The sequence below is a fragment of the Mobula birostris genome, chromosome 10 (assembly GCF_030028105.1).
Source record: "Mobula birostris isolate sMobBir1 chromosome 10, sMobBir1.hap1, whole genome shotgun sequence".
In the NCBI taxonomy this organism is placed as follows: domain Eukaryota; kingdom Metazoa; phylum Chordata; class Chondrichthyes; order Myliobatiformes; family Myliobatidae; genus Mobula; species Mobula birostris.
Window position 1 is genome coordinate 129,612,262 of NC_092379.1, and position 27,214 is coordinate 129,639,475.

The 27,214-nt window shown below is 42.7% G+C and overlaps 1 protein-coding gene across 2 annotated transcripts; it reads left to right on the plus strand.

Moving 5' to 3' along the window:
- Positions 1–26,816, plus strand: LOC140204324 (uncharacterized). 2 transcript variants are annotated; one of them, XM_072270951.1, is made up of 7 exons: positions 1–232; positions 5,918–8,762; positions 10,435–10,549; positions 16,931–17,077; positions 19,146–19,264; positions 20,631–20,679; positions 26,038–26,816. In XM_072270951.1, the coding sequence occupies exons 2-7, from the start codon at positions 5,928–5,930 to the stop codon at positions 26,157–26,159; spliced, it is 3,387 nt and encodes a 1,128-aa protein (XP_072127052.1). In that variant the 5' UTR covers positions 1–232; positions 5,918–5,927; the 3' UTR covers positions 26,160–26,816. The 2 variants fall into 2 exon arrangements, with proteins under 2 accessions (XP_072127052.1, XP_072127053.1); XM_072270952.1 differs by lacking the exon at positions 1–232 and adding an exon at positions 2,144–2,212.
- Positions 26,817–27,214: the final 398 nt, after the last annotated feature.

Below are 27,214 nucleotides of genomic sequence, written 5' to 3' on the forward strand. Positions count from 1 at the left end.
TTTAATTCATTTTACCGTGCAAGTCAGTTTTATCATTTTGCCTCGAGCCGATGTTCTTCCACCACCACCACCACCACGATGAAGATCAGTTGACGTGCGTCGAAATGCACTTTATTGTAAATTTGCACTTTAAAAGTTTCCAGCTTTGACTTGTGGAGTAGTAGCACGGAGTGCAGGAACAAGCACGTGTATTAAAACGCAGAAGTTGTTATTCGGCTCATTTGCTTCTTAAGTGAGTTTAAGCCTATACTTATTGGAAATCGATGTTGTGTTTATGACTCTGTCTTTGTCGGCAAAATTACACTATTGTTACTGGTAATCTTCCGTTCTAATTCTGTTTGAGGAAGGGTGGTGATAAATCTTGGTGGTAGAGTTGGTGTGGTGGTTGATAACTAATGGGTCCCTGTCCGTAACGGTTAAAGAACAACTGTTTTTTTATATAGGCAAGAGCTCTATGGATTTTAAGGAATAGAGTCTACAGCTGATGCGGTTTATATAAAAAATATTTTTTTCCAATTGCCTGGAGGATTTTGTTTGTTTATTCAGTTCCTGTTAAAGCTTGGGTTTCTTTCTGGCAAGTTACATTACTACAAAAATGAACTAAACATCTGGCTAGACGGGGAGGGGCTGGGGGGTTTGTGTAGCAGGATTGTTATAATAATTTAACCACCATGATTGCATTCTTCAAGAATAATTTAAAATGACAATCTGAAGTTGATTCCTTAATTTGGGTTTTAAAGGGGTAGTTTCTTTGCAAAGCCCCAAAATCCTAGTGATGCAGCACCACAGTTTTGCCACTTGTACACCGCAGGCTTTTGTGGGTGATGAGGACTGATAAATGGAGGAAATAGTAGTAAAGTTAGCGCAAAGAAATTTTGTTAGAAGCCTGGATGATGCAGAGAGGCCTCTTAGTTGATCTGCTTAATATTTAATGGGAGGTAGGGTTTAAGGGTCAGCACAACATTGTGGGCTGAAGGGCCTGTACTATGCTGTACTATTCTATGTTAATATTTTAAATGAGTCTTGATCAGTTCATGGCTTTTAGAAAGATTGCAGTAAATTGTTAATTTGATTATATAGTGATAATTTAATTAGAAACATGAGATACAGGAAATCCAGACAGAATGCTGGAAGAATTCAGCAGGTCAGGCAGCATCTATGGAGAGGAACAAACAGTCAACGTTTGGGGCTGAGGCATCCTGATGAAGGGTCTTGGTCTGAAACATCAACAGTTTATATTTTAGCTAGTGCGTGCATCACTTCGAATTTGAATCTCCAGTCTGAAGCATCATTGAGCAAGGCTTTCAAATACGATAGGCAGGGCAGACTTCTTGCTTAAATGTAATGGCCTTGCACACAGTAAGAAGCTTTGTTGCTTTTTTCAGCTTTGGCACCCCTTCACTGCCAGCTGCCTCAATCCACTGAAAGTCATGGAGTTCCTCGTTGTCGTTTCTTTCTCCCCCCCCCCCCTTAGCACCTTCAAATTTTGGCCATTTCCCATTAACTGTAATGGGGTGGGGGGAGGCAGAAAGGTTATACAAGTTCTTGTGTTTTGTTTCCACATTATTTTTACTATATTCCTAATTAGATCTTTTCCATTTTAAACTGAAGACATCTCCTAAGCTTTTGCCTTTAATAAATGAATTCCTCTCCCTCTCCTCCCTTGCCCAAATCTGGTAACGTTTTAGACTTGTTTGAATTTTGTATTGTCATTGGTTTAAGTCTGTTAAATGTTTGATACAACTGCATTGTCAGAGGTCAGTTGGTTTTTCATAGTCATCATCCTACAGGATGGTAACAAGCCCTTGAGTGTAACTTCTTTGTACTGTTTTGCCTGGTAAGCTGCCCATTGCTCTCTTGGCCCATCTTATCCATCTGTTTATCTATATGGCTTTTATTTTTTTATTTAGAAATCCAATGCGGTAACCAGCACATCCGGCCCACCAAGCTTGCATCATCCCATTACGCCTGTGTGACCAGTGAATCTACTGATCCGTATGCCTTCAGAAGTTGGAAGCCCACATGGTCACAAAGAATATACAAACTCCTTACAGACAGTGGTGGGAATTGAAGCCCTGCCACCAATACTGTCATGGCATTATGCCCTTATGTGACCATGATACCCCCTCAAATCTATTTCTCATTCTGCTTCACCTCTGGCGGTGTTACACTCACTGTGGTCGGGCTTGAACCCCTGATCTTCTGCACAGAGGTAGATGAGCAATTAACATGTCAAGCCCAACCACTGTTTCCAACAGTTCATTCCAGATGTGCACTATCATTTCCATACAATATAGAATATTTAACCCTTCAGCATGGTATAGGCCTTTGGCCGAAAATGTTATGCCTACCCTTTAACCCAGTCTAGCCCTTCCCTCTTACATAGAATCAGAATCCAAATCGGGTTTACTATTACCAGTATGTGTCGTGAAATTTGTTAACAGCAGCAGTAGTTCAATGCAATACATAATATAGAAGATAATAAATATATAAGCAAATCAATTGCAGTATACATATTGAATAGATTAAAAATCATGCAAAGATCAGAAATAATATTAAAAAAAGTGAGGTAGGGTTCAATATCCATTTAGGAATCGGATGGCAGAGGGGAAGAAGCTGTTCCTGCATCGCTGAGTGTGTGCCTTCAGGCCTCTGTACCTCCTACCTGATGGTAACAGTGAGGAAAGGGCATGCCCTGGGTGCTTAACAGTGAGGAAAGGGCATGCCCTGGGTCCTTAATAATGGATGCTGCCTTTCTGAGACACCGCCCCCTGAAGATGCCCTGGGTACTTTGTAGGCTAGTACCCAAGATGGAGCAGACTAAATTTACAGCTCTCTGCAGCTTCTTTCAGTCCTTTGCAGTAGCCCCCTGCCCCCCCCATACCAGACAGTGTACCTTTCAGAATGCTCTTGACAGTGCATCTATAGAAGTTTATAGCATCTATAGTCTTCCATTTTTTCTATGATCTATGTGTCTATGTAAAAGTTTCTTAAATGTCCCTAATATATTTTATGAAGAAGTTGACCTGATGTCCCTTTAAATCTTTTTTCCCTTCTGATTCACAACTAGGCTTTTGTTTTGTTTTTGCTTTTTTTAAAAAGCACCCACTCTGAGTTCTCCCCTCTCTCCCCCCCGCCACTGACTTTGTCCCTCATGACCTTGTATACCTCTGAAGGTTATTCCCTCAGTCTCCAACATTCTAGGGAATAAAGTCCTTGTCTACGCAACCTCTGAGTAATTCAGGTCCCCCAAACCCCAACAATATCTACCGGTTTTAAGTGATGATGGTTTGCCGTGCCTTATAAAAGTATTCCGACCCCAACCCTTTGCTCACATAAATGAGTACTTCCAATCAGGGATTTTGATCAATTTAACTGAGAATTTTTATTTGTGAATCACATACTGTACTCCTTCTCCCCACCCCCTCCCCACTTCCCCAACAGTAGAGCCCAAAAAGCTGTAAAGTGTGGAAAAACTAAAAATTTGAACAAATGTTAGCAGTTCAAAAATATTCATCTGCCTTTGCTCAGTACCTAGTTGAACCACTTCTTGCAGCTATTACAACCAGTAGTCTTTTTGGACAAGTCTCTATTAGCTTTGCACAATGTGATGGAGCAAGATTTGCCTATTCCTCTTCCTCAAGCTGTGCCAGCTTAGTTAGGGAATGGCAGTAGACAGCAATCTTGCGGTCTTGCCAGAGCGAGTTCAATCCGGTTAAGGTCAGGACTCTGACTGGGCCACTCGAGGACATCAATTATCTTCATCTGAAGCCACTCCACATTTGCTCTGGTAGTGTGCTGTGGATTATTGTCCTGCTGAAAAATAAACTTTCTCCTCAGTTTATGCTTTCTGGCAGAAGCTTCCAATTTAAAAAAAAAAAAAAAATTAAGATCTGTCTGTATTTAGCAGTGTTCATTTTCTCCTGGATCCTGACCAGATTTCCAGTCCCTGCTGCTGAAAGCATTCCCATAGCATGATGCTACCTCCACCATACTTTACAGTGGGGATGGTGTTACCTGGCTGATATGCAGTATTAGATTTACGCCTTGTATCTTTTAGAGTTGGGGACAAAACGTTCCACTTTAGTCTCATCTGACCAAAAGGTTGTTTTCTACAACCATTTCTCCTCCATTTCATGCATGTCTGCTCTCAGCCCATCTTCCTGCCACCCTACCAGGAATAAAGTTCCTCTTGTCCTCACCAATCACCCCACTAGCCTCTACGTCCAGCACATAATTCTCCGCAACTTCCGCCATCTCCAATGGGATCCCACTACTGAGCACAAAGCCCATCTTTCCCTCCCCCAGTTTTAATTCCACTTCCCATTCCAATATGTCTATCCATGGCCTCCTCCACTGTCGTGATGAGGCCACACTTAGGTTGGAGGAACTACACCATATTCTGTCTGGATAGCCTCCAACCTGATGGCATGAACATTGATTTCTCGAACTCCTGGTAATGACCACCCCCCTTCACCATTTCCCATCCCCTCTTTCCTCTCACCTTGTCTCCTCCTTGCCTGCCCATCGCCTCCCTTTTGTGCTCCCCCTTTTCTTTCTTCCATGGCCTTCTGTCCTCTTCAATCGGACCTCTCCTTTCTCCAGCCTTGTATGTCTTTCACCAATCAACTTTCCAGCTCTTTATTTCATCCCTCCCCCTTCAAGTTTCACCTATCACCTTGTTTCTTTCTCCCCTCCCACCACCTTTTAAATCTACTCCCCAGCTTTTTTCCTCCAGTCTTGCTGAAGGGTTTTGGCCCGAAACATCGACTGTACTTTTTTTTTCATAGATACTGCCTAACCTGCTGAGTTCCTCCAGCATTTTGTGTGTTGCCTTCTACATCTTTACCAGATCTTCCAAGTGATGCTTTGCAATGTGTTCATAGAAACATATACAATATACATCGTGAAATGCTTTTTCTTTGCAACCATCCACGGAAACAGGAGTGCCCCCAAAGAATGGATGACAGTTAAATGTTAGAACTCCAAAGTCCCCTCCCTCCTGCATATAAGTGGCAGCAAGCAACAATTCCCCCCCCACCGGCAAAGAAAAAGCATCAGCACCTACAACGAGCACTCAAGTAAAAGCAAAGCAACAGGGAAGACACAGAGCAAGCAAATGTTTTTGTTTAACCAGGGCTTCTTCCGTGCCACTCTAACATAAATAGCCTTTTCTGCAGTACCTTGAGATTGTGGAGTCATGAACTTCATTTCCAGTTGCTGCCATTGACTTCTGCAGCTCACTCATTTTCTGTTAGCGTCACAATAGCCCCTCTGACAAGTGCTATTCTTCTCCAGTGACTAAGTTTAGAGGGGAGGGCTGACCTAGGCAGTGTGGCTGTGGTCTTGTGTTTTTCTACTTTATCATGATGAACTGCACTGAGCTCCAAGGCATGTTCAGTGCCTTTGAGATGGTTTTGTACTGTTCCCTGGATTTGTTCTTCCCTATTATCATTTTCCTGACTTGTCTTGAATGCTCTTTTGTCTTCAGTTTGGTCTGGTCTGTTGAAAATCTGCCATTCTCTTTGGGAAGTCAAACAGTGAGTATTTATTCAGGTGATCCTCCAATTTTCTACATCAATGAAAAGGGTGAGGTAGTGAGGTAATATACAGTATTGCACCTGAGGAAAGTTGGCATAGTAATTACAAAGGGGATGAATACTTTTTCAGCTTCACAATTTTGGTTTATAATTTTCTGGTAAACTGACAGGCCTTGGAATTTTTCTTCTGATTTTAATATGTTGCACAGTGTTTTATAGATTCACTCAAAAATCTTACTTCAATATATAAACTTTGGAAAATGAGACAGTAACATGTAAAAAATTGGATGAAGTTTTTCAAGGTAATGCTGTTCCTATCAGTTAATGTTCTGTTTTCCTTTTTAATCCCAAACTCCACAAATGATCATCCTTACCAGATTGACCTCAATGAAGTCCTCACTACCTGCACCAAGACGCAGTGCTTCAGCTGGTGATGTTTCCAGGACTCTGACTGCTGCTAAAGAGAACTTCAAGAAGGGTGCACAAGCTAGGCCCCCACTGCAGAGCAGAAAAAATGTACTTCACAACTGGCCAGAGAGACCTCTGAATAGACTGCGTAAAAGCACAATTGATACCAATGACTTGAAGCCTTTAGAGAATCAATTGCCAAGGTCAAGTGTTTCAACAGTTAAAAACAGAAGGTTCACCACTGGCTCCTTCAATCCGAATTCAATCCGGAAGTTAGATAGGAAGATGGAACCCAAGTTCAAAAAGGCCGCGCAAACAGAAGGAAGCCCACTCAATTCAACATTTTGTCTCCCGTATTCTGATGGCAAACTGGCAAGGGCCAAGAGTTCAGATGTGGCTGTGGTGCAGAATTGCTTGCCCGGTACTGATGCCACTTGCAGTGTACCTGAATCCAAGCTGGTGCCCTTGGCCAACTTGCCGCTTACTCCAGTAGAACCTGGTGACTTTCCAGGTTTATTAACCACCCCTATCATGCAGGAGTGTTTGGAGATAGCTGCTCAGTTAAATGATGAAGGCAAAACTTGCCCTGTTAATGCTCTAAGTCAATGTCCCATGAGCAATGTTTCTGTAATAACTGAAGAGCCCATACCACTGGACTGCTCATCTTCCTTCTACTCAGACATCTCCCTAGCAAAATCCCCACATGTTGGCTGTACTCTGGAGTTGCCCGGAGACAGTTTAATGGACACCAGTTGTCAACAAATCTACACAGAAGTAAAATGCATTGAGCCGCCCTCAAGTGACACGTTAGAAAATGAACACTCTGACTGTGACTCTGAGACTGTGTCATTTTCAGGAAACTTGATTCAGCTTGATACTGAGGTGCAGAGTGACCCCAAGGATCTTGTGGGCATTGTTCCTTGTGTGCCAGAGGCAGAAGGTCATTCCAAGAATGTGAACCAGTCACCCGCCATAAACAACTGCCGTCCTTCTGTGGGTGTAAAAGATTTAATGACATTAGATGTCACCATGGTACAAAATGATACTCCAGGTACACCATCAAAGAATGAATTCCCTGATAAAAGTGCCATACAAACAAAGCCCTCATCAACCTCAAAGTTGCCTCTGTCTATGGCAGACTTGCTGTTGTGTGAAGGGTCCATGTTAAGTGATGAAATTCTGGTCGTTCCTCAACAGGATGTGTGCCTTGGGAATGAGTTGGAGAAGCCAGCTAAACTGACTAATTTTGCGCAAAGTCTCACTCCAGGAAACTTGATCCAATTGAACGAAACAATGACATTGAAAGGTAATAGAACATTTGATACGTCAAAGCCTGAATGCAGTTTTGGGAATGACTCCAACAGGCTTCCATCGACAGGAAATAAAGTGCAATTAAATGATACCATGACCATGGACCATAAAAATACAACCTTTGAAGCATTGAAGTATGAATGCAATTTGGGAAGTGACCCCAAGGTCACTGACATGTTACTTCCAATTATAGGTGATAAAGTGCAATTAAATGATACCATGACAATGGACCACAAAAATGCAACCTTTGAAGCATTGAAGTATGAATGCAATTTGGAAAGTAACTCCAATGAGGCTGCTGGCATCTTACCTCCAACTATAGATGATCAAATGCAATTAATTAATACCATGAATGTAGACCAAAGAAATGCAACCTTTGAAGCATTGAAGTATGGAGACTGCTTTGGGGGTGATGTTAGCAAAGTGACTACCTCGTCACTCTGCAAGTTCACAAGTGAGGCAGTGCAGCAAAATGGAACTGTGTCTGACCTCAAAGATGCAAGGTTTGAGCCAACAGAAGTTGGTAACAGCTTGGAAATGGTAGAAGATGGCAGAACTAAAGAGCTGCCCGGTTGTGAGCCACATATGTCTTCAGGAGGCTTAAATGATCTTGAACAACGCAATTCCAAAAGCCTTAAACTTGTGGGAAAACATGAAGGCAGTTCATTAATGTCTGTCTCAGGACAGCAGGGAATAAAGCAAAATGGTGAGAGTAGTCACTCAAAGGATTCAAATGCCACTCTAAATTTTGGAAAAGATAATTCCAAATGTTCTGCCAGAAGTGGGCTACATCAAGACAATGATGGCAACATCAGTTCTGCAGAACTTGAGAAAGGTCCTCCTGACTTGATAAAAAGTATACATTTAAGAGATTCTATGCAAAACGAAGAACTTAATGTTTGTGAAAATGCTGATTTAGTTCACGACGCAGTGAGTTCAGAATGGGCTCCGCACTTCATGTCTACTCCAAATGTTGCTATGAGAGTGAGTTTTCTGGAGTATCTGCCATTTGATCATTCCTTCCAGAGCTCTTCCTCCACTCTTCAGGATGATGCTCACAGTGCACTAGCTGATTATCCCGAAAAACAAGTTCCCAAAGCTGACTTGAGCTCTGGATCTATCAAAAGTGACACCAAGTGCACCAGTGGAAGGGTCGCAAATGCACCAAGAATTGAGCAGAAAGCCAAAGTGTTAATGACGAGCTCCTCAAAACCCGCTTCCTCTCTTCCTGCAACCAGAAGGAAAGCTCTCAATCTGGCAGCTGTGTCTCAGGAAGATAAATGCAGTGCTGAAAAGAAGTCTATACCTTTGCCTAGAAGAACCACTAGGCTGAGTTCTTCCTCAATGGGAAGAGGAGGAAAGCCTCCAATGCAACCATCTACTCTTTCCAAGATGTGCCTTCCAAAGCCTCGCCAAATCCTAGGGAGACCAAGCAGTGTAGGAACTGGGCAAAGTGAAGCCAGTAATCAACTTCCATCTGTCCGGACTGGTGTTGATACCAAAGTAAGTGGATTTTTCACTGTTTGCACACTATCCTGTATTTCTAGAGCATTAAAAAAAAAACAAACTGCTGGGGCAACTTTGGAGATTGGGCAGACAGAAGTCCAGATGAGTCTCAACCTGAAACAACTGTCTATTTCCTCTCTCCTGAGTTCCTCCAACAGTTTTTCTTTTGTGCTACAGGTTCCAGCGTCTACAGTCTCCTGTATCTCCGACAATTTCTAAGTTGGTCACCTCGTGCAGCAGCACAGTATGGAGGCAGTAGCTATAATGCCCAATTAAAATTTGTTTATTAATCTGAGCAAGGGTTTTGTTTTAAAAACTTTAATTGGAAAAGAGGTTTGGAAGGCTGAATAGATGGGGAAAGAAGTTCTTCAACTAAACTTGACCAGAGTTGGATGCATTTGTTTAAAACAATGTTTAAAATTGGCCATTAAATGAGAAATATGTTTATGAATATTAAACAGACTAAGTAGCATCTGAAAAGTTTTATATTTAGCTTAACAGATGAACAACTCCACGCATGCTGCCTGATGTTTTCCAATTTTTCTTTGGGTTTGCAGTATTACCTTGTGCAGGGTATCTACATGGTGGAGGTGGTTAGCACAATGCTTAACAGTACCAGCGACCCCAGTTCAATTCCCCTGCTGCCTGTAAGGAGTCTGTATGCTCTTCCCGTTACTGAGTGGGTTTCTTCCTTCCGCAGTCCAAAGACCTACCAGTTGGTAGGTTGATTGGTCATTGTGAATTGCCCTGTGATTGGTGATAGCTGGTTCTTCAATTGTGAAGATCAAGGAGGAAGTCCTCGAGCGATGGTGTGATCATTGGTGACTTCTGAGCCACCAACGTGCGAAGTTGAGACTGCGACTTTCAGTGTCACCTAACACTTATCATTTCACCCCTTCTCCATTACTATAGGGCTTTTCTTCCAGGCTGCGCTGCACGGATTTATAGCGGACCGACTCCACTCTTTAGGCTAGGGGATGTTCCACAATGGCACAGTGAGCTGCAGTGACATCAGGGCTGTAGGTTGAGTACTGGAGTTTTCCTTCTCCGAGACAGACTGCTTGGCAAGGCTAGCGAGTCACATCTACCTGGGTTTGGAATCGGAGTTTTCCTTCTAGGCTGGCTGCAAGCCAAGGCTGATAAGCCTAGCCCGCCCGCCTAATTATACTGCTGGGCACTCAGTCATGCAGTGGCAGGGCAAGCTCGATAGACAGTGGAGGTGTTGCTATGGGCACAGTGGTGCAGGAGAGGCCATATGCGAGTGACCACCTGCAAGGCAAGCCAAACAGTTGTCCTGCAGTGATCACTACACCTGGAAAGGAGAGGCTATGGGAGACGCTTCACCTTCCTTAAGTGAGCAGGACGTCCAGCCCAGGACTCAGCTGTTTTCTCCTCTCCACCCCGCCTTGTGATTAGGCTATGATTAAATTGGGGTTTTGCTGGGCCGTGCGGCTCAGAGGGCCAGAAGGTCCAGTTCTGTGCTGTATCTCAGTAATAAGTAAGTGTCTGCTCTTCTGCTCTAATTCAAGCATGTTTAAAATGGCAGAATCAAACTTAAGGCCACATATCCAAGAATAATATACTAGCGTGGCATTTGAGTAGTACACAGTTTCACTGCAATGTTTATAACGGAGAAATCTTTGTGGTTGAAAATGCCATTCTCTTTCAGATGCTTGCTAAAGCAGAATCTCAAGTTACCTCAAGGATACCTGGGATAAAAAGATCTCCACGGGCAGCCTCAAAGGATCCTGCCCAGGACAAACCAGTTCAGCTCTTCACTATGGGTAAGTACTGGATGCTTTAAATAGGCATTTGTGCACAAAAGAATTAACAATCTATAAAAATGAGCCTTGGAAATTTTAATAAACATTATTGTAGAGTTAAGTACTGATCTGAGAATGTTCTTTGTTTTGGGATGTTTCCCAGTGATATTAATTTAGATAGCATGGAGTAGAATGTAGTTCTGGGCAAGAACAACGTGCTTTAATTTAGAATTGAATTTCATTTTTTTTTTTGTTTAAATTATATTGAAATCTTGTTCAACCAAATGGGCAAAGTAATATACCTTGATCAAGCAAGGTAATTTTCAAAGTCAAGTAAATTTATTGTCAAAATTTATATATCATATTCATCACTGAGATTCATTTTCTTGCAAATTGTGTAGAAGTGTGTGTATATTATATACACTATATACATTGGTGTGGGATCTCAGGCTTGTAATTGGCAAGGTGCCAATGTTTCATTATTGGTATTAATCATTATGAAAATAATTGACTAGTTGGGCACATCCAAAAAGATTGTGTTCATGCCAAATGTTTCAATGAAAATTCTCTCCTATTTAATTGATCATCTCCAAGTTCACAGCCGAAGTATTTGAATAGGGTTGTGAACTTGTAGCTTAAATCCAGTTTAACTTTAACTTAATCTTGCATCTTTTTATGTAGTGGCCATTAAATGTCCCTTTGGGATTTGGCTTCACTTTCCATCAAGCCTAATTTAGTGTTGCTAAGGGGGGGGGTGTGGGTGAGGTAAAACTTGCCTCAGTCTGTTTCTGAAGTGGTTTCAGTGTTTGAATGTGCTCTTTGTTTCTTTAACAAGAGTGAAAAATGTGGTTTGGCAGATTTCTCTTCTGGCTTGTATTCTATTGTAATTTTTGAAGCTGGTTGCCATGCAATGATAACTACCTTCTAAGATTAAGTTTAGCAGGAAACTAGCATTGTCTTGCTAATCTGGCCAGTTTAGAATTTGAAATGTAATAAATAAAACAATTGTTAGAATATTTTTGTATATGTATCCTTGAGCTCTTCTGTGGAGAATGATTTACAAGCATTTTAATAGCAAATTATAGAACAACATGGGCCCTTCAACCCATGATGTTGTACCAATCTGTCTAAATCTACTCTGATCAGTCTAACTCCCTTCCTCCTACATAGCCCATAACATTCCTTTTTCCTTTTATCCATCCTCTGAATATCTTAAAAGTTCCTAATGCCTCTACCACCAGCCCTGGTAGTGCACTCCAAGCCCTTGCCATTCTGTGTATCAAATAAAACAATCTCCCCTAAACTTCCCTCCACACACTTCAAGGATATCATCTGGAATTAAATGTTGATGTCCTATTGAATAAACTATTTCTGCTCTGGGGAAGAAGTCTGTCTTGTACACCTCTATAAAGTTGCCTCTCATCTTCCTGTGTTCCAAAGAGAAATGCCCTAGTCCACTTATCCTTTCCACATAAAACATATGCTTTCTAATCCCTCCAGCATCCTGGTAAATCTCCTCTGCACTCCCTCTGTTCCAATATCCCAAGTGTCTAACCAGGGTTTTACAGAGCTGCAACATTACCTCACAGTTCATGAACTCAGTCCTCTGATTAATGAAGGCCAATACACCCTATCAACCTGTGCAGCAATGTCGAGGGATTGATGAATTTGAATCCCACGATCCCTCTGTTCCTCCACACTGTAACTTCTAGCTTGACCTTTTGAAGTGTATCACTTCTCACTTTTCTGGATTGAACTCCATTTTGTATTCCGTCTTGTGGTCATTTGGTTACAGAGAAACTGGGCAAGGTTTTGCTGCTGAAGACACCATCTGTCAACTTTACTGAGTACGTTGGTAGTTGCGCACAGCTCTTCCTAGTCTGACATGGTTATTGTACAGATGAGTTGTACAGACAGATTGAATTTAAGTGGTGCCACATTCACAATTTACTTTGACATTGAGATAGTGGACAAGCCTGTGGGAAGCTGAGATGTGAGTTACTGTCTGCAAGATTCCCAGCTTTTCCTACTCCTGTAGCCACAGTACTTGTGCCAGTGGTCCAGTTTGGCTGTGGGCAATAGTGAACACTATCAAGATGTTGACTGTGTCTCACACCCTTTTTAAAGGCATTATCAGTTTACTTTGTAACGCTCAGGGCTATTGGCTCGTGTTTATCTAAAGGAAACCCCGCCTGCCAGCCGAACAGTGTCTCACGGTTGCGTCGTTGCTGTGTAATGCCACCTGGTACAAACTCGCACATCAAATATCAGACAGCACACAATGTACGATTTACAGATTACACTTTATAAATCTTACTGGAACTATGTAATTAATAGAGATACAATATAAAAGGGAAAGTAAAAGGTGCCAAACTTATCAGAGTTCAATCACTTCGTGCACAACTGTTGGAGCTCAATTAACGGGGTCCTCTTTCCACCATGCGATCTCCTCCGACCCCCTCGACTCGCCGCTTGGGACCAACCACAGTGGTCGATCAGAGTGCGTCCAGCACGTCCTTCCTCTTCGGTTCTCCTCCCGAAAAGCCCGCCAAACCACACGGTTATCACCCACAAAGAGAATAATATGGATGCTCATTGGTTCATTCCCTCCCTTATCAATAATATAACCCAAACAAGCAGGGAGAGAGAGAACTCCTTACATGGCAGTTATTATTACAGGAAAGTCATTTTATATAACATGCAAAGAAGCCATTTTAGACACCTCAGCAGCCAGCGTAACCAAGACCCAGTTACAACTTTGTTGTTAGGGAGGCATTGCCTGGCTTAGTGAGGCAGGAAAGCTGCTTGATACTTCCTAATCTCTTTTGTGCTGTCCATCTTGGTGTGTGCAAGCATGGATTGTTTCATTTGCTGAGGAGTTGTAAATGGAATTGGATGTTGTGTGGTCATCAAGCATCTGTACTTCTGACCTTGGAAAGAGGGTGCTTGAAGAGGTTGGTCTCTTGTGTACTTGTGTATTTATTTTTGATTTTTCTTCGGGATCTACTGGGAAAGTCTCAAAGATCGACTGGTCAATCGCGATCAACGTGTTGGCGATCCCCTACTCTAAATGCTTGTAAATGCAGTGATAATTTCTGCTTTAAAGGAGGAACTGGATTAAGGACTGTCATCCAAGTTATTAGTCAGCACCTCCTCACTGCTTTCTGCAGGGATTGCTCCCTCTTCCCTTTTCCATTCGTTCTTCCTCACTGATCTCTATCCCAGCACTTACCCCTGCAAGAGGCCAAAATGCTGCACCTGCACATTCACCTCCACTCTTGCCTCCATTCAGGGCTCCAAACGGTCCTGCCAGGTGAGGCCACACCACCTGCGAACCTGCTGGGCTTGACGATAATGTCCGGCACTCCTGATGCCGCCGCCTCGACGTTGGTGAGACCCATCATAAATTGGATGACTGCTTCATCAAGCAGCTCCACTCCGTCCGCCAAAAACGGAACTTCTAGGTAGCCAAACATTTTACTTCCATTTCCTATTCTGACATGTTGGTCCATGGCCTCTTTTGCCACAATGAAGCCACCTTCGGGATGGAGGAGCAACACCTTGTTCTGTCTGGGAGCCTCCAACCTAGTGGCATGAATATCAGTTTCTTCTTCTGGTTTTTAAAAAAAAAAAAAAAAAAAAAAAAAAAAAGATAACCTCCCCCCTCCCCTTCCCTCTTCTGTTCCCTACTCTGGTCTGTCATCACTTCTCACCTGCCTATCGCCTCCCCTGGGTCTTCTCTTTCCCTTTCTATGGTCTGCTCTCCTCTCCTATCAGATTTCTTCCCCTCTTGCCATTTACCTTTCCTACTCACCTGGCTTCACCTCTTCACCTATCGCCTTCTAGCAATCTTTCCCCCTTCTGTCCTTCTCCCACCACCCACCCCTGGCGATCCACCTTTTTATTCTGGCATCATGCCCCTTCCTTTCCAGTCCTAAAGAAGTGTATTGGTCTGAAACTTCAACTGTTCATTTATTTCCACAAATGCTTCCTGCCTGACCTGCTGAGTTCCTCGGGCATTTTGTGTGTGTGTGTGTGTGTGTGTGTGTGTGTGTGTGTGTGTGTGTGTGTGTGTGTGTGTTGCTCTGGATTTGCAGCATCTGCAGAATTTCTCCCGGTTATTATTAGTCAACGCCTTCCTGTCTCATTTTAAATACTCCCTTGATCGACTGTGCTGCCTTACTTAAATGTCTTGATGTTCATCCTGTGCTTCAAATCCATTTTGTTAATCTGGCTCCAGGAACATTAGGACAATTCTTTTCCTCACAGAAATTCTTCACAAGTGATGAATTTGATTTTTTTTTTTCCTCTGTTCTTGCTCTGCTGATTTAACTATAATACACCAGATTATAAGACATCAAAAAGCAGAATTCAGCCCATTGAATCTGCTCCACCATTCCATCATGGCTGATTTATTATTCCTCTTAACCCCATTTTCCTGCCTTCTCCCCATAACCTTTGGGGGGGGGGGAGGCATCCATTAGTCTTGCGCAACCATGGATCTGCGCCTGGAAAGTCTTCACTCTCCAGGGCGCAGGCCTGGGCAAGGTTGTATGGAAGACCAGCAGTTGCCCATGCTGCAAGTCTCCCCTCTCCACGACGCTGATGTTGTCCAAGGGAAGGGCATCAGGACCCACACAGCTTGACACCAGTGTCGTCGCAGAGCACTGTGTGATTAAGTGCCTTGTTCAAGGACACAACACGCTGCATCAGCTGGGGCTCGAACTCACGACCTTCAGATCGCTAGTCGAATGCCTTAACCACTTGCCACGTGCCCACTCCATAACCTTTGACACCTTTGCTAATCAAGAATCTATCAATCTGTGTAAGTATGCCTAATGTCTTGGCCTCCGCAGCCATCTATGGCTTTGAATTCCACAGATTCACCGTTCTCTGGTTAAAGAAATTCCTCCTCCTCTGTTCTGAGGGTATTGGCTGTGCCCTCTGGTCCAAGATTTGCCCACTATTAGAAACATCCTCTCCACATCCATTCTATCTCGGCTAAGAACCAGGGAGGACAGCCTCGCAATACAAGGAGAGGGATAATAAATCAGTCAACATCGAATGGTGGAGCAGACTAGACGGGCTGAAGTTATTTAATTCTGCTCCTATGTAATGGCCTTGTACAATAAGCAGAGCGAGAGCAGAACAGATCAAATCAAATATTTGTGAAGTATTTCTGAGTAAAGGATAGTACTGTTGTAGTATTCTTGGAACCTATTTGTTCTCAGTGAGGTTTGCACGTTTCACTGTATGCTTACTCTTGGGCAGGTGACATGCACCATCTGGTGTTGGGTTTTGAGATTACATCTAGATTAAAGTCCAAATGACCTGGAGATTTGCTTCGGTGCTTCACTTATTCCATTTAATGGTTGCAGAAGTATTAGAAAGTCCACTCAAACAGCCCTTATGTGAAAATGTGCCATGTAATAATGCAAAATGTACACAATTAGTATTCAACGGGGCAAACATGAATCAGATCCAGATGTTCAGCCTACATTTCACATGCTTGATGGTTCTGGAGCAGAACGTCTGGGAATACTGGTGTTCTTTGAACAACTTTAAGGATTTATTTAACTTGACATGGGTAGCGGTCAACTTTACAAGGCAAATTCGATCAAGAGATAATGATCATATCTGAAGATTGCATTGATATCTCGGTCAGCATGGTTGAGTTGGGTCAACAAGCCTGTGTCTGTGCTGTTTGGGCTGTGACTGAAAATATTCAGCCTTCTCAAAAAGGTCATTGGTGTGCAACCATTGACGGTCACCTGTTCTCAAAAAAATTAGTTCTATACTTCCAAGTTGATTTGTATTCAATTTTCCAACCTTTCACAATTTTCTTTTTCATCTGTTACTGATTTTTGTAGCTTGCTGGAAAGATGGAACTATTTTTAATTCCATTGAAGGCTAAGAACTAACTTCCTACTCAGAAAGATGACCAGGTAGATCAGTCATGGGCAGTGGTCAGAGCTACTGCATCTCAGTCCCAGGGATCATCAGTCCTGACCTTGGAACTGTCAACATCAGGGATTCTCAAACGTTTTTGTGACATGTACCAATACCATTAAGCAAGTGGTACCTGGACCACAAGTTGGGAACTTCTGATCTACGTGTTTTTGTGATCGTGTGGGTTTCCCCTAGAATGCTTTGGTGTTTATCCACACTGAAGGGCATGCTTGACCTGTTAACTGGCTCCTGTAAATATTCCCCTTGTGTGAATGGTAAGAGAATGGGTTATAGGAAGTCGAGTGGGATTATTTGGAGCTACCATGGATTCAAAGGGCCGAGTAGTCTCAAGTTAGAAATAGTGATCTTAATAAATTACAGCAGGCTTAAGCGGCCTTATAATCTCTTCCATCCTAAGACTGTTTCGATGTTTTTATTGCTTATTTTACACAGGTGTATCTGATCCTCCAAGGAGCAACAGAAGTGCCCACAAACCACCTGTTCTGGCATCCAAAAATATTGTAACAGGCGTGAAGCGTCCGGGCAGTGCTGTGGGGCAGAAAAGGCAGTGCCCATCCCCAAAGAGACCCAAGGCCGTTGGTATGTTATAAGTAACTTTTTAATGTTGTGGTTTACCAGCATCTTTTCTGGGTTTGCAGCAAAAAGAATATCTGATGAGGGCATTCATAATGAGAAGGCTAGAATGTAAGGGCAAGGATGTAATGCTGAGGCATTGGTCAGACCATGTGGAATATTGTGAGCAGTTGGGCCCCTTGTCTAAGAAAAGATGTGCTGGCGTTAGACAGTCCAGAGGAGGTTCATGAAATTGATTCTGGGATTGAAAGGGTTCATGTGTGGGGAACATTTAATGGCTCTGAGCCGGTACTTGCTAGAGTTTAGAAGAATGAGGGGGATCTCATTGAAACCTATTGAATATTGAAAGGCCGAGTGGACGTGGAAAGGATGTTTCCAGTAGTGGGGTAGTCTAGGACCAGAGGGCACAGTCTCCAAATAGAATGATGTCCCTTTCAAACAGATTTATTGAGCCACAGGGTATTGAATCTGTGGAATTCATTGCAACATGCCCACAATTCTGGAGGAATTCAGCAGGTTAGACCGTGTTCATGAAGAATGACAAACAGTTGGCGTTTTGGGCCGAGAGCATCTCATTACCGCAGATGGCTGGAGGCAAAGTCATTAGGTATACCCAAAGCGGAGGTTGAATGGGTCCAGCTGAAGAGTCTCGGCCCGAAACGTCGGCTATACTTTTTCCATAGATGCTGCCTGGCCTGCTGAGTTCCTCCAACATTTTGGGTGTGTGTTGCTTGGAGTTTGATAGGTTCTTGATTCATCGAGGCTTTAAAAGTTACAGGGAGGTGGAGTTGGGAGGGATAATAAATCAACGATGGGATAGTGGATCAGATTTGATGGGACAAATAGCCTAATTCTACTCCAATGTCTTATGATCTGAGATTTTTTTCCCCATCCACAACACAAGTAGATGCAGTCTTTGTATCTGTGGGTCCAATAAATAGTTCTATAGCTGTTAGTGTTGTAAAGCTCAATTAGTTAATTTTTTGTGAGAAAATGTCTTTAATAATCTGACTTGAGTCTGACACTTCAAGGGTATTTGGAGTTTAGTTAATACATTTAGCTATTCCAGCTTATCTTAAGCCGTACTCCTTTCTGAGGACTCGGACAAGCAGTCCATCAAAAGGATGACCTCAAAATTGCTAGGGTCCCATTTTAAAAACCTCAATTTGCCAACTTTTCAGTTTGTTATAGGATTGCAGTGATTAGTTTGTGCAGGTTTAAATTGAATCCTGATGAAAGTTCTTGCCCAAAACATTGACTGTTTATTCCCCTGCGTAGATGTTGCATGACTTCCTGAGCATTTTGTGTGTTGCTGCAGTTTTGGACACTGTGTGAATTTGCAGTGCTCTTGGGGGCTCAAGTTTAGTGTCAGCAATCGGAGTAGCAACTGGGTTTGAGTTCATCCCTTTTTGTCGTTGAGGATTTTCCTGATGTTCTGTCATTGACCCACTAGTTTGAGTGTGGATGTGAAGTTTGAGGCTGGATCAGTGGTTTGAACTGCATGTGGCGGAATTGATGCTCAAATATACACTTGATGATTTTAGTTTCATATTGGTCCTTCGCAGAATGGGGTTAGATCTTTCCCTCCAAAAGTGTACACTTTTCACAGCTGTTTTAAATCCATCTTGTTCCTTATTTTCATGGTATTATCCCAAAGGCTGAAGTACAGAGTTTAATATTTCCCATTCTGGTTCATTTACCACACGTTCATTGAAACGCCGAGTAAAATGTGTTGTTTGTGTTATCAACTGGCACAACCTGAGGACATGCTGCAGGCAGCCGGCAAGTGTTGCCGCACATTCTGGGTGGCAACGTAGCCTGCCAGCAACGCTTGGCAGAACAATAAATATAAAACAAAACGCACCAAGCAGCGAAACAAGACCGTTCCTCCCCCTCAGACCCCCGCACGTACACACCCCTCCGACCCCAGGACAGGCCGTGTTCAGCTTCTGGTGAGCTCATAGCTAATTCAGTGACTTCCTCAGCACGCTCAGACTTCAGCATCTGAAGTATTCTACTTGTTGTTTAACTCCATGTGCAATTTGTAAAGATCGTCTATTTTATTTTCCTCAAGGAGAGGTGACTGCCAAGGTGTCTAAGAAAGGTGCAACAAAGTTATTACTGCCGACGGAATCAAAACAGAAGGAAATAAAGGGAGTGGAGAAACCAGCCTTTGAATCAAAAGTCAATATGGTATGAAATTTCACTCTTCACCAGAAAACCCCTTGAATGCACAAAATTTTAGCTGGTAGTTCTATTCAGAACAGTTTCTTTCCAAGTTGTATTTTTACTCATTGTAACACAAGACTGGAATGAGTTTGAGATCAGATGGCAATGCATCACTGTGGTTCTACTGTACTTGAATGTCTTCTGAGGGGGGCCTGAAACTTATTATCTGGCTCCTCGATCTTACAATGTCTGCAATTGGCATACATGACCTGACTTCCTCTGAGTGAAATAAGCAGGTAAAGATAGCCATACCCACATTAAAAGGCTAAATAATTTGCTTTTATTTAACCTAATTTTAATTTAGAAATCTTTAAGTAATTTTGGAATTTTCCAAATTATCCAAGGCACTGTTCAAGACCTTGCACAGCAGCAAGCCCAAAAGGCTATTGGCAAGACACCAGGCACCAGGTGCAACTCAGCTTTGCAAACAGTGGTTCCCTTGGGTTTGGAAAAATGTGGCCACAGGATAAAGCATAGTTGGCACATAATGCTGGCTGGGTCAGGGGTGATGCTGGCCCGTGGTAGCCAGTGTCTTGAGATTGGCACTGCTGCTTCTGGTTCTAACACTGATCTACCCAAAAAAATGCCCTCATCACATTTGATCCTGCTGAGTCTAGTCAATTATACTCAAAACCAGTTGCTGAAACTAGTCAATGTATTGACTCCAATCTCTTGCACAGCACCCAGTTAACATGCCACTTTAATGATACACTTTGGTGCAGGTTAACAAAAACAATCACATTTGTATATTTCTATTCACCGGTTTAGTTTATAATACTTTCTAAACTATTTAAATTTCATTGAGTGTTGCAGTGAATTTGTATGTGGCATGTTGTAAAGTTATTAAATGGAGAGACAAATCTAATTTTACTTTTTAGATAAAAGCCCTTAAAGTTGTATTTAAAATCATTTAATTTATCGCTCTCAATTTTTGTTTTCCCTGGGCAGATAAATCTAATGTCAGCCAGATCTGGGCTCAGCATGGCACTTCAAATACTAAACCTAATTGGGGCATCTTTTCCACATCCCATTTCCAAGAGTCATCTGCCAATATTTTCTGTTCTTGTATCTTGTAACACTTGTGACATGGTATATTTTATTTATTGAGATACAGCAGAGCATAGGCCCTTCAAGACCAGCACCCGGATGAAACCCACACAGTCACGGGGAGAACGCACAAACTCCCTACAGGCAGTGGCAGGAATTGAACCTGGGTTGCTGATACTATAAGTGTTGTGCTAACCACTACACTGCTGTGCTGCCCCAGTGATGCCCTTTTGATGTATTTAAAATCTGAAATGTTGTTGATCAGAATATTCTATTTTTGTAGAATAAAAGTTCCATCATGGAATCTGAATCCAGCCAGCCACAAGATATGGGTAAGATGTTTTTTAAATTACTTTTCCCAAATGTTTTTATCAAGCAAAAAACAACCCAAGCTGCAATATTTCTTGAAGTGGTACATTAAAACTCTGACAAAACCATATTGGTCAATGTGAGTAGAGGTTTCAGTACAGGTTTTCACTTTGTCATGATTGATATCAATTTGTGACTGGCTGAAAAAGTTTTCAATCAGTTTAACAACTGTTTTAGGTAAATCTTTTTTTGCTATTTGACCTCGAATTAAAAATGTACTACAGAAATGGTTCTTATTAGCTACCCCTTTAAAAATTACAGGGCTACGTTATTCATCTCTTATGTGAATTAAACTGTTAAAATTTTATTACAGAAGCCTCAAAGGGCCTATAGACAAATAAGTGCTTTGTCGAAAAGTATATCATATGGCTGTTGAAAAACAGTACCCAGTTTTGACCATGTGCATCTGTTGTCGCTGAAAAACTGGAGTCACTCTCACTAATTCCTCAATCGAACTTTATTTTGTGCACAAGGAGAACAGCGTAGGCTCTGTCACCACATTGTTATAGTCATAGAAAAGTACAACACACAAACAGGCCTTTTGGTCCATCTGTGCCAAACCATTAATTTGCCTAGTCCCACTGACCCGTATCTGGCCAGTAGCCCTCCGTACCCCTGCCATCTATGTACCTATCCAAACTTCACTTAAACATTGAAATCGAGCTCATATGCACCACTTGCACTGGTAGCTTATTCCACACTCACGGCCCTCTGAAGTAGGTTCCCGTTAAAGTTTTCATCTTTAACCCATGACCTCCAGTTGTAGTCCCACCCAGCCTCAGTGGAAGTGCCTTTACCCTATCTATAGCCCTTATAATTTTGTAGAGCTCTATCAAATCTCCCTCAATCTTCTACATTCAAAGGAATAAACAAGGTCTAAACATAAACCAGAAAAGCAGACCAGTGAGTCTGATATCAGTTGTGGAAAAGTCTATAGGAAGATATTCTAAGGGACCAGCGAGAGATAGAGATATAGACTTGGACTGACCAAGGATAGTCATATGGCTTTGTGTGTGGTAGGTCATGTCTAACAAATCTTAGCTTTTTGAGGAAGTTACCAGGAAAGTAGATGAAGGCAAGGCAGTAGATGTTATCTACATGGAGCTTAGCATGGCATTTGACAAGATCCCACATGGGAGGTTGGTCAAAAAGGGTCAGTTGCTCGGCATTCAGGATATGGTAGTAAATTGGTTTAGACATTGACAATTTGGAAGAAGCTAGATTGTGGTGATAGAGGGTTGGTTCTCTGACAGGAGGCCTGTGACTAGTGGAGTGCTGCAGGGATCGGTGCTGGGCCCTTCATTGTTTGTCATCCATATCAATGATCTGGATGATAATGTGCTCAACTGGGTCAGCAAACTTGCAGATGACACCAAGATTGTGGGTGTGGTGGACTGTGAGGAAGACTATTGTGGCTTGCAGAGGAATCTGCATCAGCTGGAAAAATGGGCTGAAAAATGGCAGATGGAATTTAATGCAGACTAATGCAAGTTTTTGCACTTCAGTAGGACCAACCTGGGTAGGTCTTGCATACTGAATGGTTAGGGCATTGAGGAGCGTAGTAGAACAAAAGTCCATAATTTGTTGAAAGTGGCTTCACGGGTAGATAGGGTCATAAAGAAAGCTTTTGGTACATTGGCCTTCATAGATTGAGTACAAGAGCTGGGATGTTATGTTGAACTTGATAAGATATTGATGAGGCCTAATTTGGAGGATTGTGTGCCAAAAAAAAAAAAAAAAATTGAAAGAGTTCAGAAGATTTACAAGGAAGTTGCTGGGTCCCAAATTAGTGTCTATCTATCGAAATGCTCATATATCCAGTCCCTTAGAATATTTTCCAATACCTTGTCCTCTACTGATGTCAGGTTCACTGGCCTAAAATTTCCTGGATTAGTTTTAGAGCCTTAAACAGTGGAAAACAATAGCTGTCCTCCAGTACCTCACCAGTCACTAAGAATGATTTAAATATCTCTGCTTGCGCCCTAGCAATTTCTGCATTTGCCTCCCACAACATCTGAGGGAGCATCTTGGTAGGCCCTAGGGATTTATCCACCCTAATTTGCCTCAAGACAAAAAACACAACCACCTCCATAATTTATTTTGGATCCAGGACCTTGTTGCCAATTTGACTCTCATCTGTAGACGCTGTCCATGTCCTGAGTAAGTACAGATGCAAAAAGTACATTAAGATCTCCCCCATCTCTTGGTTCCACACATGGATTACCATTCTGGTCTTCCAAAGGACCAATTTTGTCCCTTGCAATCATCTTACTCTTTTACTCTCCACATATCTGTAGAATCCCTTGGGATTCTCCTTCACCTTGTCTGCGAGGGCAACCTCAGCCTTCCTTTAGACCTCCTGATTTCTTAAGTGTTCTCTTGCATTTGTTGTACTCCAAAAGTACATCCTTTTTCTTAACCAGGGTCTCAATATCTTGAAAACCAAGGTTCCCTAAACCTGTACCTTTTTATTTGGGCAGGTACAAGGTTCAAAGGTATATTTAATGTAAATCTATACTTGTTACATTCACCTGTTAGAGTGCATTCTCCAGTTACCTTATAAGGTAACCGTAACCTTCAGCCAGGAGCAGATGTCATCAGGTGGATCCCAACCTTCACTAAGTGTTTCGACCCTTAACCATGACACTCTCCAGTTGGTGGGCCAATAGTGGTGGCCAAATCACTGCCCATCTGCTCCTGGCTTCCAGCTTCCCTCCTCTTGCCTACTCCAAATCCAACAAGACTCGTTCTGCCTCTTTCCTCCATCCTACTAGCTGCTTTTTTTTTTTTTGTTTGTTTTTTTTCTTTGCTCCTTTCGTCCAGGCCCAGAGCTGACGACGACCGCCATGCTGATTTGGCTGGGCAACCTCTGCAGCTGATCTCCATAGGGAACAACCATGCCTGCCATCCCTTGTTTTTACACTACTGCACTAAGGGCTGGTACTTCAAGGCCTTTCTCTCGTGGGCCTCTGCCCATCCCTCCTCCCACAGCACAGTCAGCTCAACCAGAATTATTTTCCGGTCTTCAGTTGACCACAGTACAATGTCCGGGCGTAGGGTTGTGTGCACCACATCCGGGAACTGCAGCCTCCTTCCCACATCGATCCTCATCTCCCAGGACCTGGCCGTTAGCAGCAGGTTGGGCTTTGGTTGTTTGGTCACGAAAGGCCTGGCTCCCTCTTTGATGAAGGTGATGGCCTTCCCCAAATCTGTGCCAGCCGTCGTCGACTTGCATCTCTCTCGCTCTAGTGTGTCAGCAAGAGCCAGAAGCACCTTATCATGGCATCATCTATACAGTCCTTGGGTTAGAGCTGTTTTACACCCAGATAGTATATGAGCCAGTGTCCCCTTTTGACCACAGAGCTTACAGTTCGGGTCCTCTCTCATCCCCCGTGCGTACAGATGTAATGGCGAAGGAAGGGTGTCATACACGGATCTCAAGAGAAAGAAAATACAGCTGGAATTCTCCTTTGTCTCACTGGACACTAAGTTCGTGCGCTGCCCTTGGGTCACCATTGATCCACATCTAGACCTGCTCTGGTGTATCTTGAGCCCTCTTATGTTTTTGCAGACTTTCCCGCATCCTGAAATGCTTTTTCTTCACAACCATCCACAAAAACAGGAGTGCCTCCAAAGAATGAACAACAGTTAAATGTTGGAACCCCCAAGTCGGGTCCCATTCCCACAAAAAACCATAGTCAACATGTAACTCTGGGTCAGGGTCTTCAAAAGGACCCTGGAGATGTATAGAGATAATAGAGATATTAAAGATGGAAATCACAGTTAAATTTGTACTCAATTTCACTTTTGAAGGCCTCCCACTCAAGTACAGTTTTGCCAGAAAACATCCTATCCCCAATCCAGACTTGCCAGGTCCTTTCTGATGCCAGCAAAATAGGCCTTTCTCCAGTTTAGAATCTCATCCCATGGACCAGACTGTGATGTGTATAACCTTCCTAGTTCTGAGCTCGCTAGCAAGTGGCATGGGTAGCGACCTGGAGGTCCTGTTCTTTACCATAACCTAACATCCTGAGCTCACTTTGCAGAACCTCATCAGTCGTCCTACCCATGTCGTTGGTACATATATCGACCACTGCCTCTGGCTGTTCACTCTCCCACTTAAGAATGCTGAGGACTCTATCAAAGATGTCCTGGATCCTGGCACCGGGGGTGGGAGGGCGGTGGCAGCAACATACCATCTAGAAATCTCATTCTCACCTGCCAAAACTCCTGTCCATTCCCCTAACAACTCCCCTATTGCCACAGTATGCCTCCTCTTCCCCCCCCCTCCCCATCTGCGTCAGAGGCACACTCAGTGCCAGAGACTCGACCACCGACTTTCCTCTGCTCATCCCCCTCAACAACAGGTGTATCATTTTAAATTCTGTCGGGATGGGAAATAACACAGGTGTACTTTGCACTGGCTCCTTAACCCTTTCCCCTTCCTGACTGTCACCCAGTTTCCTATGTCCTGCATCTTGATTGTAACCACCTCTGTCTTTTCTGTCAACTCCTCAGCTTCCCGAATGATCAGCAGTTCATCCACTTCCAGCTCCAACTCCTTAACGTGGATTGTTACACTGTAGCTGGAAGCACTTGCAGTTGTAATTGTCGGGGACACTGGAGGTCTCCCTTCTTCCCACATCCAGCAAGAGCATTCCACGCCTGTCTGGCATCTCTACTGTTCTAACTGCAAATATAAAGAAGGAAAACAATAAATAAACGGGGGGGGGTAAATTCTTGCTGGGTCAATCCCTTATTTGCGTGATCAATCACCATTCACAATACAGGTGCTAGAATAAATGGAAACTGCAAACTAATGATACTGTCAAATTAGTAAAGTAATTGTCCCTTTTGTGTGCTTTGCACCCCTCCACTATATCCTTGTCTCTGTATACTAACTGGCTCAGTCACATGCTGTGCAAAGGGAAGCTATACTCTTCAACCTCTGTTTCCCCCCAAAGGCCTCACTTGTCTGACTTGACCATACCTTGCCTGGGTGTTCTCTTTAACCCTTGCCTTGCTGCAGCTTCCACACTTATGTGTCGGCTCTGTTGAATTGCATGGTGTACTATGCATTTTGTGCTCCACTCAAAATTGTATCTTTTTGTGAGGGGTCACTTCTGACACCCGCAGTGCCCCATGGATGGGTGACAAACTTGTCTGTCGAGCTGATGAATACAAGATGGGAAGCAAATCGTCCTGCCCGTCAAAGCTGCCGGGGTTTGGGAGGGAAGTCTGCTCTGCTTTGTGACCGTAGTCAATAGGGATGTGGAAACCAAACTATGCAACTTGTTCTAAATATTCAGTTCTCATTCCAGCAAAACTGCAGAGTAAAATCAAGGAGCTAGAGGAGAAGATTATTGCACTGGAATTGGAAAATGCTGCACTTCGTCAGAAGAAGGGTCTCAGCAAAGACCTTGAAGAACATTGTAATGTTTAGTTTCACAATGCTGCTTCTATACCCACAACTCCTTTCCCATATTTATGTACCATTACATGACATGTAGGAGTATTTACTTGATGTTTGAACTGTTGCCAGTGTGAGCCAGTTTGTAGTGTTGCTTAATGACTGCAGGTATTTTTGAGAGTGCAAATCTGTTCAGTCACAAATTCTGAATCTCACTTAAAGACTGAAATTTTGATTACAGTTGAAACCCTTTTCCCAAAGAATCATGAAGCAAGACACTAAATTTTAATATAATGCTTGATTAAGTGATATAGATGAGGGCTTTTAAAACCTGATATAAGGAAAAACAAGACATTAATCAATGTCTTAATTTAGCTTTAACTGTAATGTGCCCTGTGGTTGTCAGAATTATTGACCAGCTGCAGCTTGTCAGTGAACTTTCACCCCAAGTGACTGGTTCTCCAATCTTGCACTGTTGGCTAGTATTAAAAGCAAATGGATTGCCTTAATATGATGTCTGTCTTTGTCTGTGGTAATTATGTATGTGATTGTTCATCTGTGAGCTGTTGAAGTCAGATTATTACAATTTACAAGTGCTTTTATTTAACCTCGAAGTTTAAGTCTGACTTTTAAGTGTACATGTACATGCCTGATAGTTTTATAAAAGCGCTAAACAAATAAAAGTATATGAAGGAGACTTGCCTCATTTGGTACGTTTTGTTAGCCCGTTACCCTAGAGTAGCTGGTGAAATGAGTTAAACTTCAGCATTCTTTTCTCATGTCATTTTGAAATGGTTACACTACTGATTACTAATCTGCTACAACAGATTTACAACTATCATAACAATTATTTTGTTTAATCTTCTATGACAACTGACTAATCTGCAAGGAACTTGGTAATTCAGTTCCCAGCGTAATCCCATGTTCTCTTTCGGTATTTCAACCCACTTGAGGAATTTGGGTCAGCTTGGACCAAATTTCTACCAAATCTAGATTCAAAGGCATTGTTTTAAGATTTGACCTCTTTCTGGTGTGTGGTTGGAGATGGAAATAAGCAAGTAGATTTTTAAAATCATGTGTATGAATGT

Bases quoted from the DNA above. Each gene is read 5' to 3' on its own strand.
- LOC140204324 (XM_072270951.1), top strand. From the start codon at position 5,928: ATGAAGTCCTCACTACCTGCACCAAGACGCAGTGCTTCAGCTGGTGAT. The intron at 19,265-20,630 runs GTATGAAATTTC...CTATTTTTGTAG, and splicing joins TTGAATCAAAAGTCAATATG to AATAAAAGTTCCATCATGGA. The intron at 20,680-26,037 runs GTAAGATGTTTT...TTCTCATTCCAG, and splicing joins CAGCCAGCCACAAGATATGG to CAAAACTGCAGAGTAAAATC.